At 44.8% G+C, this 19,468-nt stretch overlaps 1 protein-coding gene across 4 annotated transcripts in view; it reads left to right on the forward strand.

Annotated features, from left to right (window-relative positions):
* The window catches only part of FRMD5 (FERM domain containing 5), a 493,627-nt gene extending 474,381 nt beyond the window's left edge, over positions 1 to 19,246 (forward strand). For all 4 annotated transcript variants that reach the window (XM_085644690.1, XM_085644693.1, XM_085644691.1 and 1 more), the window contains one exon: positions 9,592 to 19,246. In XM_085644690.1, the coding sequence (XP_085500816.1) occupies positions 9,592 to 10,157 (566 nt within the window). In that variant the 3' untranslated portion in view covers positions 10,158 to 19,246. The remainder of the gene's footprint in view (positions 1 to 9,591) is intronic.
* The last annotated feature ends 222 nt before the right edge of the window (positions 19,247 to 19,468 follow it).

A 19,468-nucleotide genomic window follows, 5' to 3' on the forward strand; every position in this document is an offset into this window, starting at 1 on the left:
CACTCCTATGTGAGAGTGCACTTTTACTTGTGTAGCACACATTGCAAATTGGATTCTATCCAAGTACATTTAGGAAAATAAGGCAACAGAGAACTGGCACAAAGTGCATTGCCTAGAGAGACACAGTTTGGTCAAACGAGGAAGCCACATTTAGAATCTAATTCTCTTGGTTCTAGACTCAGCTACTAATCCACCAGACCTCAACTCTACTATCTCTTACTGGCCAGCCTCTTCTCCCCACTTGGCTAATCCTGTCTTCTGCTTCTCACTATTTCCATTCTTTCCTTTCTCTCTCTACTCACAAATCCCCACTCCATCTTTTACCTTTTCCCCCTTCTTCTAAACTTTTGTCTTATCTTAACTCATTGTGCCTTCTTTTCTTTCCCTGCTTTTTTCATTCTTTCTTCCCCCGCCTTTTTCATTCTCATGTCCACCACAGAAAAGTCTGAAGTGGGCAAATTGTAGTCTGCTCCTGCCTGAAGTGCTGGGATAGCCATGAGAAGCTGAGTGTTGTTCACAAAACATTTCAAACAGTGCGATGTATGTTCCTTTCGAATCTCACAATGTTGGCAGGTTTGTAGTGTCACACAAAATACTCAACAACAAATTAAACATTATTAAAGGTATAAATAATGTCCTTACATTAGTGAAAAACTTCCCTTTTTTGCAGTGTGCAAAGATAAACAGTGCCAAGTCAGAAGATTGATTAATAGGCAAAGGAATATATTGGAAAACTGTGACCTCGCCTGCATTTTAACTGAATGTATGTAATGCAAGGCGGCTAAACAGCTCCTCCGAGCAAAGCATTTGGGCTGAATGTTGCAGGGAGCTTGAGTCCTACCAAAAACAAGCATTGGCATAGCCAATGGGTCTCGCCTTTGGGACCTTATAAGTGTTTAGCCATGCAACAGTTGCATAACTGAATACTTCTAAGGTCCCAAAAGCGAGACCTATTGGCTATGCCAAGCGGCCGTGCGGCCGCGAAAGTGGAAGTAATCGCGGTAAAGTGCGGCGCTCGCGCACACGCACTGTAGCTCTAGGCTGGCCTGGTAGCACTTTTTGGAGCCCTCTCAATAAGTCTCGCCAGATCAGCGCATGCGCTGGGTCAGGCGAGACCTAACCAAGCAGTGAATCGGCCTACCAATGATGTAGTTGTGACCGTGACACTTGCATATGGTGGAAGGGGCCTGGAGACTCCGTCACACTGAGGACTTACCTGAAAAGCAGTCTGTGTAGTCCTTCGTTATGCTATCCTATATCCTCCGCCCCAAGTGACTCTAGAAAATCTCTGTTGCAAGAACAGTCATAAAATTGACAGAGAACCGCCGAAAAATGATTACTACTAATTGATCAGTATCGCGTTGCTTCAGTTCAATTCAGAATAAATAAAGAAGAGATGGTAGGGGAGTAAACGTTCAATCTTGGCGCGGAACAAACGTAACCATCATAGGTCTGTCTGGGTATTTCAAGAAGGGCTGTAAGACTACCATATCTTCCTAACACTGCATTGTTTCTTTGGTTGGTGATTATGCACAAGGCCTGCAGTGGGTCTCCTGGCCTGCACTTACATTGGTTTGGACCCGACCAGCCAGGAGTAAATGGCTTCGGCAGGTCTCAGTAACAGGAATGATGTGCCTGCTGCGGAATGCCCCTACCTCGACCACATCTGTTGCTGCGCCGACGTGTACGGGGCCAAAAATCCCATGTAGCCGATTCAGACTACAAGTCGCTCCCTCACAACGGTCGTGGAAACCTAGGGCGGCCCCCTTCTGTCCTTGTAGCCAGGGCCGGCTTTTCGCATGGACGAGCTGGGCCCTGGCCAGGGGCGCACGGAGCTGCGTGCCGTAAGGTAATGCCAACAGCAGCACTCCTGTCATCTTGCTCCAGCTTTGTCTGTGTCCTTACACGCCATTACCCCATTCCCTGCCATCCCTTCACCGTGTCACCCCTGCTGACCCACACCAACAAAACCATCATCAGCAGAGCCAGCTAAGCAATCGGTGATTTAGGTGAGCTGGGGGAGATCGAAGACGTGTTCAGGGGCCAGTCAGTGCTCAGCCAGGGACTGACCAGTGAACTCATAAGGGCCCCCTGCTACCTCTTTTAATTCACTAGCATCCCCAAGGGTGTCACATTTCTCTTTCCCAGGGCGCTGTCTTGAAAAAAGCTGGCTCTGCTTGTAGCTGCAGAGTTGTATGAGGGTCGGAACACACAAAACTGCCCCAGTGGCAGAGAGTCTCGCTGCACAAGATGCCACACACTGAAAGAACCTCTCATAGGCCGGCAACGTGGGGACTTGAGCAGCTGTGTGTGGCCTCAGAGAGACATCCCAGAGGGCCAAGGACCGGGGCACCACCAGGCCCAGGTCCTTTCTAATGGGGATGGAAGCCCTAATATCCCTAGACGCAGTAAGAACTCAGCGGTCTGCAACGTGGGGACTCGAGCAGCTGGGGCCTCAGAGAGACCACCCAGGCAACCAAGGACCGGGGCACCACCAAACCCTAGTATCCCTAGACGCAGAGAGATCTCGGCGGGTAGACTGGGCCCACAGATTTCTTTTTGCTTTCCCCCTGCATTTCTGTGCCTAAGTACATTTTAATATAGTTAATAAAAACCATAAACATTAGAATAAAATAAAATACAGAGGTCTACATTCACAATGTACAAAATGAATTCCCCTGAAGACCAGGGGTCGGTGTAAATTAAAATAGTGTTTCCCTCCACCCAAAAGATACATTTTCAATCACATGCACTCAGTGATGGAGTAGTAAGAGCCATGTCACTAAGGTGCTAACATGGTGTTGACATCCTTTTAAAGGTCCATATTTAAAGGCTCTTTCAATCTAAGGTGTCAGTGATAAAGTACAACAGTTTAAAACCTACATCACTTAAGTGCCAAGTGTCAATACAATCTTTAAAACCACATTGTTACATTGATCCATCAAACTAGAGCACTGCTAATCAAGAGCAATCACTATAAAAGAAAATAAGACGTAAATAAAACAATTATACAGATAGACAAATGAGTGGTACTAACCACAATATAGTACTTTCATATCCAGGATGACTTTCCTTTAAAACGTATTATATCAGCGCATTTATAGATGCTAAAGCAGTTTAAGAACAATTCATCAAAATGCTTAGTGCAGACAACGTCTTTCATGCATGCGAGAGACCAAAAAGTATTTTAAAATGTAAACCGAGCAAAAAAGATTGCTGAGTAGCCAAGGTAGTTCTATAATGTATTCTAGGTAACCCAGCTAGATCGCTTGTGCCTCCAGTAGCAGGTTGCTACCAGCTAAAATGTGCTCTGTTTTGTCCATGAATTTAATCAAAGTGTCACCATAGGAAAAGTGACCCCCCAGGCAGAAAATGATTGCTTGGGGACAGATGTTATGTTATGTTAGTAACACTTATATAGCGCCTAATCACCATTGGTCTCTTAGCGCTTGTCTAAGGGTTAGCTACCTAGCACCAACTAATACTTGGCAGAGACATTCAATCAGACTCTACCAAAGGCCTGTTCATACAAAAAAGTTTTAAATCTCTTCTGAAAAAGGAGAGCGTTTTCTCTTCGCAAACTTTCTGGGAGTCCGTTCCACAGCTGAGGTATCAGGACTGAGAAACACCCCGACCGCCGATGGTCGATTTTTTAAAACGTGGACAGGTCAGCAAAGTTGCCTCAGAAGAGCAAAGACAGCGTCCTGGTACATATTGCCTTAGACGGTCCTTAATGTACACTGGAACCGTCCCATACAGGGTCTTGTGTGCAATGCATAAGCCCTTGAACCTGGCCCTCTGCTTTACAGGGAGCCAGTGCAATTGTTGCAACAATGGCAAGGCATGCGTCCGTCTTGGTAGATAGATTGTATATTAATCTTGCTGCATCGTTCATAACTACTTGGAGCTTACCCAGCAGCTTGTCCGGGAGCCCAGTGTATAACGCATTGCCATAGTCCAGCCGCGACACTATCAGTGCTACCACCACTGTTCGCATTGTTGAGAAAGATAAAAGAGGCACCAGTTTCCGAAGCAGCCTAAGTAGGCCCTCACAGCTTCCCACCAATGTCGTCACCTGCACGGTCATTGCCAACTTCTTAACCAACTTAATACCCAGGCTCTTCATAACAGGCACAAATGTCCGGGTAACAACTAACTCCTGGGACCAAAAACCATCTATCCAAGGATTACAATGGTGGTGATTGCCAAGACCTCTGTCTTATCTGGGTTCACTTTGAGAGAGTTAACCGTCATCCAGTTCATCGTAAACCTAAGGATATTCTGCGTATTCAAATTGCGCTTGCTTAGTGTTATCAATCCGCAGGATCAGCTGGGTGTCATCTGCATAGTTAAACAGTTGGCAGTTAGCTGTGCTAGTGCCGCCACCAAAGGCTGAAGATAGATATTAAATAAAAGTGGGGACAGAGCGGATCCCTGCGGAACCCGAAACTGGTGTACTCTTTCTCTACACACATAGCCACCCAGCTGTACCTTCTGTGACCGGTCATTCAGGAAGGAGGTGATCCACCGAAAGGCGGAACCTGTGATCCCCTGCACCCATCAACACTTGATGGTCAACTGTGTTGAATGCGGCTGTAAGAGCCAATAGGATCCGCACGGAGGGCTTGTTCCTATCAGCCGTCAGCCTGAGCTCATCCAGATGCTGAAGCAGAGTAATAGCAGTTGTAACCAATATCTACGTACAGATAAGAGACTTGGGCAAATGCAAAGGAGGTGCAAACGTTTTTTGAGGAAGCAAACAGAGTATACATGTACTATGAGGAACCGAAACCACCCGTTTTGGCAGAAGATTAGGAGCATGACCTAAAGTGTAATTGTACAAGCCTTCATTTAAAATAGCATCTATAGTTGTCAGCTGTTGCTTTGGTTCTGCAGCCGCTTGTAGGAGTTAATCTACAATCAAATGTGGCTTATTTTCCTGATGTTTTACTTATGTCCCAGGAATTAAAACCATTTCAATTACTTATTGAGTGCTAATTTTAAAGCCATTGTACTGTACATTTTGTTTCCATAAGTTTTCGGCCTGAAGGTCTCTTAGGGGAAAAGTCAACGCTGACATGCATGCACATCTTTGCACCCATCTGCAGCTCCTTTCAAATGTACACTTTTAATGTGCCTGCATTCGCATGACAAAATAATACTTAATCAATAAGGCCGTCTGGTCTATCTGTTGATCAATAAGCCCAAATTCAAGCTACGTATGGACTTGTGATGTATTATTGGGGAGATTAAATAATAGGCGAAACATTTAATAAGTGTCCTAATTTTTCAGGAAATGCTAAGGAGCCAAAGGATAATGCTAGGAATAATTTTGCCTTAAAAATTCTTAACAGCGGAATTAGTGATGTGTTCAATAACTTTCGAAAAATAACCTGGAAAGCATGGATTAGTGCGACCAGCTTATGTTGCAATGCATGCAACTGCAAAAAATGCTAAACATGGTCCTACTGCCACACTCCCAAGTATTTGTAGCTATGGCTGCTTTTGATTTCTGTGCAGGTACGAAGGGGGTGGGGGTCACCCCCATGGCGCAGCCTAAGTAATGGAGCCCCAATGAAGTGGGGGTGAATTTGGGGGAAGCACAACCACCCCCCTACAAAAACGTATACAGAAAGCCGAAACCATCCGGGAGGGCCCATTGGGTCCTGGCAGGCGAAATACTACTTGCTTCAGAATATAGCACTTAAAAGCATCACTCTGGCTGCACGTGCAGAGCCCACAAGAAACCTAGGGCCAGATGTACAACCCTTTCATTTAGCGCCTCACAATTTGCAACTCATTGCGAGTCGCAAAGTGTGAGGCGCTGAATGAAATGTACAACAGCGTTATTACACTGTTTCGCGATTCCCAATGGGGTCGCAAAGTGGGAGGCTCATTAATATTGATGAGCCTCTCGCAATTTGCAAGCCCATTGGGAATTCCTGCCCTCCCAGAGATGGTGGCCTGTTGGGGTCAGCAGACCACCATGTCTGGGACTGCTTTTTTAATAAAACAGTTTTTATTTTTTAAATGCAGCCCGTTTTCCTTAAAGGAAAACTGGATCCATTTAAAAACAAAAAATGAAACTTTTCAGTGTCATTTTTAGGTCTCGCTGAGCCAGCGCATGTGCTGCTCTGCGAGAAATTTAGTAGGTGGGATTTCAAAGTGCTGCCACAGGCTTTTGGTGGCCTAGTGCTTGCGTTCACGCGAGCGTGCACACGTGCAGCCACCATGTGGCTTTCCTCCGTCACGGGTCATTAAGTGCATCGCTCGCGGGCACCCTTACAGCCCGCGATCACGATTACTTTCACTTTTACGCACCACTCGTGTCCACTTTTTGCTCGCACTTCTTGTTCACTCTTTTCATCTGCTCAGTGTGTATTAACTACAGGACGGCGTTTATTTAGGCAGTCGTGCGCGTTATTCATTCGATAGTTCATTCATTCGTCTTTTCATTCATTCATTTGTTCATTCATGCATTCATTCTTACAAACGTAAGGCGTAAATCCACCTTCTTGGATAAACAGAACCACAATCAACATGTAAAATAAAATGAAAGAAAAAGTGCTGGGGAAGTCACACATGTATGTATCTTTAAAATGCATTCTTTAAACAAATCTACAAAAGTAGATTTGACTTTATTACTGGGAAAAATTTGAGCGCTGTGACCAACTTTTAAGGAAAAACCAGACATCGGCTATAGTTTGATCCAAACCCTGCGTTTTGGCTGGATTTATAAAGTCAGTGGGAACATTTCAGGGCGGGCCCCTCTGGTGGCCGAGCTTGGTAAAGTTTATGTAAGTCAGGCAGGGGCTGATTACCACCTAGTTTGCAGACAGGAACAAAAAGCCTGCCCAGGGAGCGTGTTACACGAGAGCAGCCCGTCACCAGGTAACAGCAGGTTTGAAGAACTTCCCGGTTCACTGCTGACATGCAATGTCCTCCCTTGGACAGGGGAAGCAATTTTAACAAAGTGTGGCGTAGAACCTAACCTTTTACCTATAACTATAGTAATCATTCACGTACCGAAGCATATGCAGTATTTTTATTCATTTTCATTTACTTATTTTCCTTTATCTATATTGCGCACCAGACACATAGGGGTTTTCATACTAGCGCCAAGGAAATGGGGGATTAACAAAGAAGTCAGCACTTCGTGCCTTTTATTAAGACAAACAAGCATTGGCATAGCCAATAGGTCTCGCCTTTGGGGACCTTATAAGTGTTTAGTTATCCAGCACAAGATCCTTGGTGCAACAACCAACTGATGCATGGCTAAACACTTATAAAGGTCACAAAGGCGAGACCTATTGGCTATGCCAATGCTTGTTTTAAGGGCAGGCAGTGGTCTCTGGGACCACTGCCTGCTCTTAAAAAGTATTTTCCCACATGCTCATAAAGGGGAAGGGGTCTCCTGGGGACCCCTTCCCCTTTGCGAGTGGTTTACCATCTACTTAAAGTAGGTGGTAAACTCCGAGTGTTTTGCGGCCGCAAAACATTAGTACATAGCATGTTGACTCGCAATTAGTAAGGGACGCCCCTTCCTAATTGCGAGAGTCTCAAATGCTATTTTGCGAGTCAGTGACTCGCAAAATTGCATTTGTAAATGCGGTTTACATTTTTTGCGGCTGCAAACGGGTGGATCTCCTGTTTGCGGCCGCAAAAAAGGATCGTACATCTGGCCCTTAGTCAGCAACGCCCGACTCTTCAGCTGGGAAAATTGAAGTATTCAGTGACATTGCTTGTGTGTCTGGCCCACAGGTCACACTCTGAATCATTCTGTGACTGTGCAAAGGGTCAGGTCCTTCGCAACCATCTACAAGACTACTCTGTTCAAAGACACCCCCGGGGACAAACCAAGGAGCAAGTCACCTGCTACAGACTGAGGAAAGGTTACTCCTTCTCGCAGTATTTCGCCCCAGAACTCACTCCTGTCTGACATGTGGGGGGAGGCGGGCACCTCCTGCCCACATAGGGCCTGGAGGCATCAGTGCAAGCAGGGCGGTAAAGCGTCTCCTTCCCCCTTCCTGCAGCACTGGAGGTACCCATGTTGGCTGCGTAACAGCAGAGCGCACTGGCGCCCTCCAGCCCATCCAACCCGTATTGGATTGGGGGTGACCTGTCCTCACAGCCTGGATAAAATGGCGATATCCTCCTGTCCTCTGCTGACTACCCCCTGCCAACGACCAGCCCTGGTGCCAGAACATTTGGAAACACTCGGGACCTGCAGAGGCTGTGGCATACTGTCAGTAGACCGACATCTACCTGAAGTCATCATCTCCTCTCCAGCAGGTCATTGTTCTGAAATCCCCTCGCAGTCTTATTGCTGGTCACCAATGCAGCAGCACGGATCACTCAACCTGTGCATAGTTATGCTTGAGCCTGGTAGATGCACCCATCAGCTCCATAAGATTATAAGGAAATGGTGGAACCACTATAAATTGACTTCCTGATGTAATGCAACGTGTAGCATTGTGACTTTGGATGAATTTATGGTATTGTGATTGCACTGTGTATTTGCCTGTCTTTGGTTATGTAAAGCAATACAATTCAGTTATAATTTGGGGTGAAGTAGCTGTAGGACCTTCTGAACCAGTTCGTTTGGCGATAGACTTCTTTATTTGCAGTCCCACTTCTCAGGAATTGACATTTAGGAGCAACAGCAACACCAATATTTCATTAAATTTGAAAGGTTTATAGTATTACCCCACAAAACAGCCTTGTGATGCATCTGCATTTCAAATCTTCTTTACAAACGCCCAAAACACACTTGAAGGTGTCTGACAGCTTTCCATCATTATCATTCAAAAGCTGTCAAAGTCCACAATTCACATCACGTGCCACCTTTGAAGAAAACATATATTCGGGGGTCCTTCACCCAGGTACACACTAGAGCACTAGCAAAATGATTGCTTCCAGATGAAAACCAGTCGCTGTAGGTCTTCGTGTTCGATCCATAGAGTAGACCAGATCCTGTATAGCCTTACCATATTCTGGAACCAGATTCTGAATTATTTTATGACCACAGCTCTTCCTGCTTTGTATTGTTTTTCATAACCAAGTTTGCTGTGCCCGCTCTTAGGTGAAAAGAGCACGTTGCTATTCCCAAAGAGATACCAAGAACAGCCTCAAACAGTAGGGACCTTAAGCAGATTTCTGCAGTGACACTACAAAGGGAAGAGCTTTCCAATTTGCTTGTCAGATCGGGAGATTTTTAAGTGGTGTATCTGGAAGTGATAGTAGACCTCCACTCTCTTCATGCTCTCAAACCCTGTTTGAAGATTCTTGGTTTCTAAGTTTTACTTTGGTATGTGACAGTTACTATTTCGGATTTGATCCATACAGCTATCTATATTTTATAGGACATTGGCTTTAGCTTTTATTTAAATTCTGTACAATTAATGTTTTGTTTAAAAATGAACTGTCCCATGCAAAGATCTCTACCCCCCCTTGCCACATGTCTATCCTCTAACCCAGCAGTCTCACCCTTCTTTTGTCATTCTCAAGTGCATTTATTTGTAGCTATTTTTCTTCCTGTTTCCCACAAACTCATCTTTTCACAGCTCACACTGGTGCTTTTATTTTTTGCAGGACTTGAATCTCTCCGTGACAGCGCCCACTCCACCCCGGTGCGTTCAACCTCTCACAACGACACCTTTGGGAGCCACGCTCGGCATTTCACAGCAGAGCGTAGCACTGGAGCCACTGTGATATCAGATGAGGCATATAACCCTTCAGAAAGTGTGCTGCCAACACCAGTGGCCGAGAAGAACCTGGAGCTGCTGCTGGGCCGTCAAGTCAATGGTGCCCCCTGCAGCATTGAGGAGGAGCGGGAGTCGGAACCAGGCACCCCAGTACCTGTGTCTGAGGAGGCTGGCGGTCTGGTGCCCTGCGCTCTGACAGCCAGCGGTGAGGCAGAGCCACCGAATACTGTGGCTCTTAGCGTCCTGCGCCTGCTCCCTGTAGCGCTTGGCATCCTCTTCGCTTTGCTCCTGCTCCTCATCATCCTCACCGAGTCTGACCTGGACATTGCTTTCCTCCGTGACATCCGGCAGACACCAGAGTTTGAGCAGTTCCACTACCAGTACTTCTGCCCCCTGCGGAGATGGTGTGCATGCAGGGTGCGGACCCTGCTCAGCCTCCTGCTGGACTCCTGAAGGTGGCCCAAGGCTTTGGGAGGACAACTTCACGATTGTGTGACACACGCACTGTGACCCCGTGCAATGTGGGAGAACCACCGAAGGGCCAAAAGAGATGGGACGGCGAGATAATTTTGCCTCCACAGACAGACATCCGTCCACTGCTTGTGGAGTCCACCTGCCCTGTGTGTGGGGTTGGTGGCATCTCTGCGTGCCTTGGTGGTACCCTGATGAGGCTTCTTAGTGTCTCTTGAAGATTGTTAATTTTCGCTTAGGAATAATGTATTTCTTTAGACCAGGAAAGGGGAGGGGGTATAGAATAGATGTTTGCCATTAGCAGCTTCTCCTTCCTGCTGCTCGCTTGTACTAGATGTGGCCTTTAGCATTAGGGCGTTGTATTCTGAGCTCCCCTCCCCTGCCCTCCGACCACACCAGCACTTACCACACCCAGCAGGAAAAGTCTGGGGGTGGGTAACTATAAGGTGATTGTGTGACGTAGAGAGTGTAAGTATGGATGGGATCAAGATTGTGGGTGTCCCTGTACATTCGAGAGGAATTGTATGTATGTGTGTGCGCGACAGAGTATCAGCATTAGAAACGGTGAGGTCAGATGATCCACAAGAATTCATGAACCCCGTGTGACATCATTCATACTGGCCTGTAACTGCCCACGTGCTTCTGCTGAGTGAGTATGTGGTTTCAGCATATCCTAGTTAACAGTGCCCATTTTCCTTTCTGATCTCAGTACCTCTAGAACTACCGTAAGCAAAGTATTGCTCTTGAATCAAGAAATCTGTGTGCTGTCATAAAGAGTTCTACATTCTTACATCGTCCATCGTCAGGCTAGAGCCCTCCAAAAATGCTTTGTAATGTGTACTATTTTTAATCTGTGTAATGATGGAGCAAATGTGCGTTCACAATCTCTTGATTTTAATGTATAGAAAAAAAACTAGGACCTAACTGCAGTTGAAGTCATGCCGAGGAACCATGAATCCATCATAGCAAAGGAGGAAGGCCATGGTGGCTCTGTTTAGGAGTGCAAAGCAGGAAATGCATTATCATCATTCAATAACGTCTGCAACGTGGAGGCCTGCAGAGCACCCTGGGCGTAGAACACTAAGCGCTATCCATCCTTAGGAGCTAGGGATTATAGTGAGATCTTCATACCAACTATAGTGTCCATTAAGGGATCAGACCCGGAGGAGATACTAATGACTCACTTCACATCCAAGTGGCATCTTTGCAAACATAAGTCATGGTGACCATATAAAAAATGTTGTTGTGGTACCCATTGTATTAAAGTTTCGTCCAAGGCAAGGAAGTTTCCATCTCAAAGCCAGGATATTATCAAAGTACAGTCACTTTACAAGGAACCGTATATTTTTGAAGTCCAGGATCCTGACCATTAAATACATAGTGGCTTCAGTAATAGCGTGGAAGTTCTGGCAAAGCTGCTACAGGTGTATTTAGTGATGAAATACGCAGAAAACAGGCAATGTCAACCAGAGAAACATGCAAACGCCGCAGCCACCTAGAAGGTGTAGAGCAGCATGGGACGGATTACTCAAAACACCCCTGTGAAAATCAAAGACTGACCCTTTAACTGTTCATATCAGTCCAAGCAGAAAGAAATGCCACTTGACCATTTCAAAGTTAAAATGATAACTTCACAATTATGGTTCCACTCACCAAGGGCGGCCAAAGGCTGTGCAATAACAAATTAATTTCCAAAACCCTAACAGAATTCTCTCTTCTTTGAACGTTTTTTAAACTTCAAGAAAAGCAGATGGCTTGATGCGAGCTGCCACACAGAGCTGAACGAGAGTTGTCTACGTTCCAGGGCACAGAGAGTCTTGGTTGCTGTAAAGGCGTAAGAGGTCCATGTGATCCTCTGTTCTATAAGCCTGCAGGACAAGAACCAGATTCCCAGGAAGCTTAAAGCCACAGCTTCTGCATTGCGTGAGGAGGCCAATTTATAAATAGTTGCAATACTAATCCTAAAATTAAAATGTATTGTGTTCAATTATTGCAACATTTTTACTGCTAATTAATTCCGTGTCAGACTCCGTGTCAGACGATTTTTGATACAGTTCAGTGATGCACAAGGAGATAATTGCTGGAGAGCAGTGTATGGCAGGCGCTAGCAGATCTGGAACAGGGTTGGAAGTAATAATAGAGGCAGGAGGAGGATGGAACTGATACATAAAGGTCGCACAGGAAGGAGGCAGAGTGCTGGGCAGAAGCAAAAATGCATAATTTTCTACCCGGTCTAGAAAGTTTCTTTTCCACCAGAGACTTCCCATCTGAAAGACGTGCTGACAGCCATGGTGGAGAAGGTTGGAGGAGCCCTCGAGCAGGACTCTGGGTTCAGACTTTGAGATTTCTGAAATGGACACACACCTTTAATGACCTGTGTGTGTGTGTGCGTGTGTGAATGTATATATATATATATTTATATACACACACACACACACCCGTCCGCCCCCCACCCCCGTGGAATGCATTGTGGTTGTACTGAAATTTGCTATGCTAGTAGTTCCATATTATGACCTGCCTCACTTGAGGAACTATAGATCTTCAAACATGATACACTACTCAAACCTTATTGCCCAACCCTGGCTGCCAGTATGGTGTTTGTCCCACTCCAGCTTCTTATGCCATTGGTGTCCCACCACCATCCATGCTAGGTCTGTCGCAGGCCAAACCACAAAAATGGTTCGGACCTCAACACTTTTCTAGCCATGATGCCAGTGTATTTTCCTGCTCTGTCTATGCCAGCACTTACTTTCCACTGTCCATCAGTGCTATGATACAGTCAAGGAGTTGCACTACACCTCCCTTTTAGTCTAAGCCCTCTGATGAGTCTTGTACCACATTGTAACATATGAAGAGCAAAAGTAATTGACCATGGACTTACTCATTCAGTGCTAGCATCTGCCGTTGTTTAAGTCTATTTTGACACAGTGGTGCAGGCATTTCCGGTAAACAATACGATTGGTTACAGAGGTGTTAGGTGTCACTGTTCCTGTGTTCCAGCAGTTACAATTTATAGCTTCCTGATACTCCATATTGCAAATCTGCCTGGCATACCAATGAGATAAGCAGGAGGAAGACTTTGCCAATTGATATTCCCCACCTAGTGCTAGGGCTTTTTGGACCATCAGCTGCAGGTGAGAATTATTTACTAGTATGAGTATTTTACTTCTCACTGGGTGCAAAGGCAGGTACATCAGACTGTGAGCAAACATGGCCTTTCTGAGGGCGCACATGCTGTGCCTTGTGGAGGACAGATTGTCTCATAAATATCTTGGAGCTTTAAACTATCTTTAGTCCATTGGCTTAGAGTGTAAGGGTACCTGTCTTTACCAACAATAACAGTGTCATATTCTATGTGAAAAAGCATGGTGATACTTCCTCCCCTCATCATTGTCTTCTGGCAGGAGATATGTTGGAATAGCTGCTGAGCAACATCTTCTTGCTGTTGGTCACCCACCTTGCAGGAGTCCTGCATCTCCAGGGCAACACACTAAGCATTTTTCATACTTCCTCACAGGGTGAAGCCTAGGCAAAAGCCTCCTTTGTGTTCTCAAGGTTCCTAGGTGGTGGTGGAGCTGAGCAAGTTTGCATCAGATGTCAACAGAAAGCTTCCTCTCTTAGCACCTTGGATGGGGAGGGAGCAGGTTCCCTGGAGAACACTCTCCTTTTGTACTGGAGACGCAGGTTACTGTATGCGATCCTGTATTGTCCAATCATTTCCACAGGTGAACAAAAGAAAATATCCCTAGAGTTGGCTTCTCATGTTATTGGCAATCTTTAACCGAACCAGCACTTCCCAAATTTTGAACACTTCCACCAGTCTTGTCAGCTTTGACTCCCTTTCAGGTTTTGACTACTGGATAGGAAACAGCTGTCAAATACAACAATTTTTAGAAGCCTTTAATTCAGTCAGATGGGTAGGAGAAATTCTTTACCGTCTGTATAGGAGCGGTATATGATATACACCTGGAAATTCACAATTCTTACTAAAAAAGGTTATATATACTTTAAGTGGCACATCGTATTTGTGCATTTTTCAAGTATTTCTAAGGACACAGGAAGTATTCCTCATGAAATGGACATTCGAAGACATCATACATTTAATTTGACTTGCACAAAAGCCTTAATGGAATTCTGATAGGCTCCTCACTATCTATGGCAACTTGTTCCTGGATATCTGGAATTCGGTGGCCTAGCATGCGGAAAATGTGTTTTCTGCATTAAAGATCATCACAGATTAAAAGCTATGTACCCTGCTTTATGTGGGTACAGACCAAAACAACTTCTGTATCCTTTCAGTTCCATGGCCCACATGGAAAGCACTTTGATTTTTTTCTGAAAACATAGTGGCTTATTTATGAGAGGGTTGCATGACATTTGCACCATGCAACTTGGTGTATGCGTGACGCACACCTCTAAGTCAGATTTTTGGAGCCACGCAAAGCCACTTTGCGTGGCTCTGAGTGGCTTAAAACATCTGGTGTAACGCAATACGGCGCAAATCGCTGCATTGCGTTACTCTGCCCTGAGAAGGCGTTCCATGGACGTTGCGTAGGTGTTCCCATGCAACTCCCGTGGATTTTGATGCATCCCCATATTTATAAGAACTAGTAAACCTTGGGACGTGCCAAAATCTTACACCTTCCCTGGGGAGGTATAACGAGGAGAAGTATTTTTATTTCTCCTATTTCCATCCTCTTTTCCTGTGTGTGCTGCATTCTGCAGCACACACAGAAGGAGGAATATGCCTCCCAGGATTATTTTTGGTGCAGGAAGGTGTCCCTTCCTGCACAAATACAATCCAGCATTCAACACAGGCACCCTTGCACCATGGTGCATTAGACTGCGTTGGCGCTAGGCTGCCATAAGGGCACAAGGGAAAGGACAGGAATGTGCAGTATTGCCTTTACGGTGTATTCCTCCCCTTTCCCTGTCACGCAGTGCACTAAAGTGACTTGCTGTGCTGCACTGCGTCACAGGCTCATAAATGAGCCCCATAGCTTTTAGCTCAAGATTAGATGCCCACTTTGGCCAAACAATATCGACAAATATATTCCTGTTGGTCTTTTTTTGCCTACCCTAGCAAACGTTAGGAAGCTGTAAAATGCAAATCCAGGGGAAAGGGACCTGATATAGGAGAAATTACAAATTATCGGCTAAATTGATTCTGTGCATCTAGAGGGTCACTTTAGGTAGGCTGCCAAAAGGCTACATAAAATCATGGCGGGGTCATGCCTGTGCCCAAGCTTCAGATTCTTATCAGATTTAATGCTGTGCAGAAATGAGATTGAGGTAAGGTGTGCTAGGAACTAGGAGTAAACGAGTGTAGTGATAATAGGAATAAAACATGGTCACCAAGCAAACAAAAAAAAGTGACACTTTCCAGAGACAAAGATGACCCCCCTGACACGCAAACTGGAGGCTGACATCCTCAATGGACAACTGAAAAAATTACTAAAGACAGAAGCAGAGTTAAGATATGGTTTTGTCATACTGTGTCATATTGAGCTTTAAAATAAATGACACATTTTATAGTGGTGCTCTTGTTGATGCCAGAGTATATGCATAATATGCAACTTCATTTTAATACTGTGTTTGAAATGTACTCCAATTAGTGTGTTAAACTTGGAAGGAGAGACATTGTGAGTGGTTGACATGGATTCCTCATTTAAAATACAATGCCCTGACACTAAAGCAGATCCAAATACTGCGAGGAAGAAAAGGCTGCTTGAACAATAATGTACCACTCCTGAAGTACCAAAGGGACTCCTGACTAAGAAAGTGCACAAATAAATCCAGATTGTGGACAATCATATTGAGTTCATCACTTGGAATGCTAGGCTTGTTTGCTCTCATCTTTCCATTTTGCTATCCATGTTATCAATTATTGCGTGAGCTTTCCATTTATCACACGGGTTTGCTTGAGGCGGACAATTGCTGGCTTGTGGTATTGTTAGTGAGTGGACTGTCTATGTGCAGGTTTTGTTAATTGTCTTAAGACTGGGTTGATACAGTACATGGTATTTGTGAGAAGTTTATCGTCGTTAGGTAGTGATTATTTTAAGGGATGGTTGTTAGTGGATGAGCTCTGTTTGCTTTGGTGTTAGATATGATTAGTCGTTGCTCTCTGCTGATGGACTGCATTTCATGGTTTGATTGTTGAATGTGGGTATTTGTGCACAGTTCATGTTGGGCAAGGTTAATGGTTGTTTCAGGTTGGCAGTTGGTTGTGTGCGGTTGGTTACTGGGGTCGTAATTGTTTGGAAGATGGTTGATGATGGCTGGAGGATATTGTTGCAGGTGATGATCATTAAAGTTAGGGATTGTCTTAGCTTTCTTGTTCTTTGGTAGGACAGTTGTTTACAGTGGCATTCAATGGATCATGCATCTTTTGGTCTGTTTTCTAATGGGTGCTTGTGCACATTTACTGATAGTCATTGCCTTATCATGGCTGCAGCCCTGTATAGTTTGGGTGCAGTGAGTGCTTGTTTAGGGTTGTTTGAAGATTGTGGATTGCCTGCAGTGTATGGCTGTCTGGGATAGAATATGTCATGTTCTTGGTTTCTGCATGGAGGACTGTTGTGTGTAGTTGGTTTGGGGTGAAGTAAGTCCTTATTTGGCTTACCTGTTGGATTTTTCGATGCAGTCTCTAGTTGTTGGGTTAGTTATAGTATGTCTTTTTTGTTTCCGTTTGATTGGCGGATCTGGGCTACTTCTTGATGGGTGTGTGTGTTGACGTTAGGTCAGTAATTATGAATAAATCTCTGCACTTGGGGTTGGATATGGTTAGTGGTTGGGTTTTGATTGATGTTTCTTTGAAGTTGATAGAGTTTGGGGTCATGGATTGAATGCTGATTTAGAATTTATTGCCTTGTTTTTTAATTGGGATTGTCTTAGGTGAGGGTTTAGGTGGTGCTGGTGGTGGGTGGGCAGGTAGATGCCTTGGCATGGTTTGGATGGGGCTGGGTCTTTCCAGAGGAATTAGCGCTTAGCAGCGTGCCACTGAGAGCAGTCGGGCCTATTCTCTTAAGTAGCATAGAACATTGTGACAAAATTAATCTAGATGTCCAATATTAACCTGTTGTTTGCAAATTATGTTTAAGCCTTGAACTTTGCCTGCTTCAGCATGGAGATATTGATGCGGAGGGGCGTCGAGGTGGGAGATTCAGGACTCCGTCTTCATGTGTAGCTTTGAGCCATGGTCGTTCCTTTACACTTCATGCGGCCTCCAACTGTTTTTCTTGTTTTGTACAAAAAAGAAGAAATGTTTTAATGTATATTTTAACAACAGAATGCTATTTTGTTATTATTAATGATCATTTTTGTTACTTTCTGAATTGGGGTGGATGAGGTTACCAGAAATAAGCTCTCAATTATATTACTGATTTCACCATGCGCAGGTGTTGTTAACTGTGATGAAGATCTTAATAAGTTTTTGGAAAGCTTACTCCACATCCACAAACATTAAACAGCAGATAATGGGACGGGTAAAGGTGAAGGAGGAACATTATCACCTTCGTATACTATGGTTGTCTATGGTGCTGAAATATAGTATTGACCAACTCCGTCAGTTCTGCCATGTCAGGTTTGAGGTAATAAACGTTCAGCACTTTGAAGGCTAGGCCCTTCACCACCACTTAGCCATGGTCAAAGTTAGGAAGAACAGTGACATTGAAAGAGACGGCAAATGAGATGTTATTCAGAACATACTCCTTGCAGAACCTAGTAATGGGGAGCTGAACTTGGGTTCCAAAAACTAGTCTCTTGATGTGGTCAGTGTAAGTTAAATCCAGGGAGATGGTAGGGATTCTGATTTAATATTAATATCAGTGGGGCTGGCTCCACTAGCTAGGTGTTGTTTGAGCATCTGCTCAACTAGCAATGTTACTGGGGATTAGATCCAGTAGATAAACAAGGGAGGAGAGGAAGTTCTGCTTACGAGTGATCCGCTAAGTTGGGGGGAAGGGTCTTTAGGGGTTGTATTATAGTAACACAGCACAGCTTTGGTTTGCATCAGTGCACACACTCATTAGGTATTCTCAGCTCAGACTAGAGCTGTGTGACCGATTCAGAAAAAATACAAACTAAGCCCCCACCTAGTTGGTGGACAATTAGTGCTTCCCTCGAAGGCCTGTTTACCAGTGCACCTTCAAATGTAATGTGAACAAGGTCACATTGAAGTGTGTTCTACCTTTCACCCCTCCCCATGTAGATGAGGAAACATCTACTGTATAGTGTGCAGGTGCTAACTTTGCACCTTGCACAATGCACATGATGGAAGGAGCCCTTCAGTAATACCAAAGGAAACCCATAAACATAAAAAATTAGCAGACACACCTGTTATGCTCCTAGGTCCCTTTATTGAGGCTTTCCATTTCTTATTGATGGTCTGTGGTATAGGCTTGAGAGAAGGATAAATGAGGTTAACAGGTGTTGCCCGAGGATTCACCTCCACGATGTAATTTCAGGTACTTCTGGTCTATTAGTGGATGTCCATGAGGCTCAGCAGTAGTCAGTACAGAGGTGGGGACTTCTATTCTATTAGCAGTTATCAGTGGTTGTTGGCTCAAGCAGGATCGGAGAGAGCTTCTCATCTATCGGTTGTGAAAGGGGGTTCTCACATAAAGCTTCACTTGTTTCCCCAAATCCAAGGAAATGTTGAAAAATGTACCTTCTGGTAATCAAACTTTATTGCAGTGGTCCAACACTGCACAGTAGGCCTAATCATGGTGCAGTTACTGGCTAAGCCCCCACCTGTGCTGCAGTTTTGTGTTCACCTCCGCTGTGTAGCCACTGTGTAGGTTCAATACACACGACCTGCAAAATCTTTCCACATCTCTTGAAAAAAACCCTGCAGAAGATCTTCTTCCAGTTCACGATGAGACCGCGCCGAGGTTAAATGCTCCCTGTCAAGAATGGAGAGCTTTGCCCTTCTAGTGCCAAACTATATGGTTTACATTTTTCTTCAGAAGACCGTTCAGTTTTTTCCCCTTCATATTAGTAGTGAGCGTAATAAAACCACTGCTGTCATGGAGAATATTTTTTAAATAAAAATATGACAAAAGTTAAAATTGGCTGCCTGTAAAGTTTTTAAGTGTCATTGTGTCTCTATTGTGGCCGTGGTGAGAAGGGGTCGGGGGGAGAGGTCGAAGGCTGTGGGAAGGAGGGTAGAATAGTTATGTCTTGTATTTTGTTGTAATAAACCTGCTCACAGGAAGAGGGGTAGGAACTGAGTGTACGTAGGGCCGGGGTGTGCAGCAGCATTGAATGGACAAGGAATGTACAGATCAGTG

This window comes from Triturus cristatus, chromosome 3_1, assembly GCF_964204655.1.
Source record: "Triturus cristatus chromosome 3_1, aTriCri1.1, whole genome shotgun sequence".
Taxonomy (NCBI): domain Eukaryota; kingdom Metazoa; phylum Chordata; class Amphibia; order Caudata; family Salamandridae; genus Triturus; species Triturus cristatus.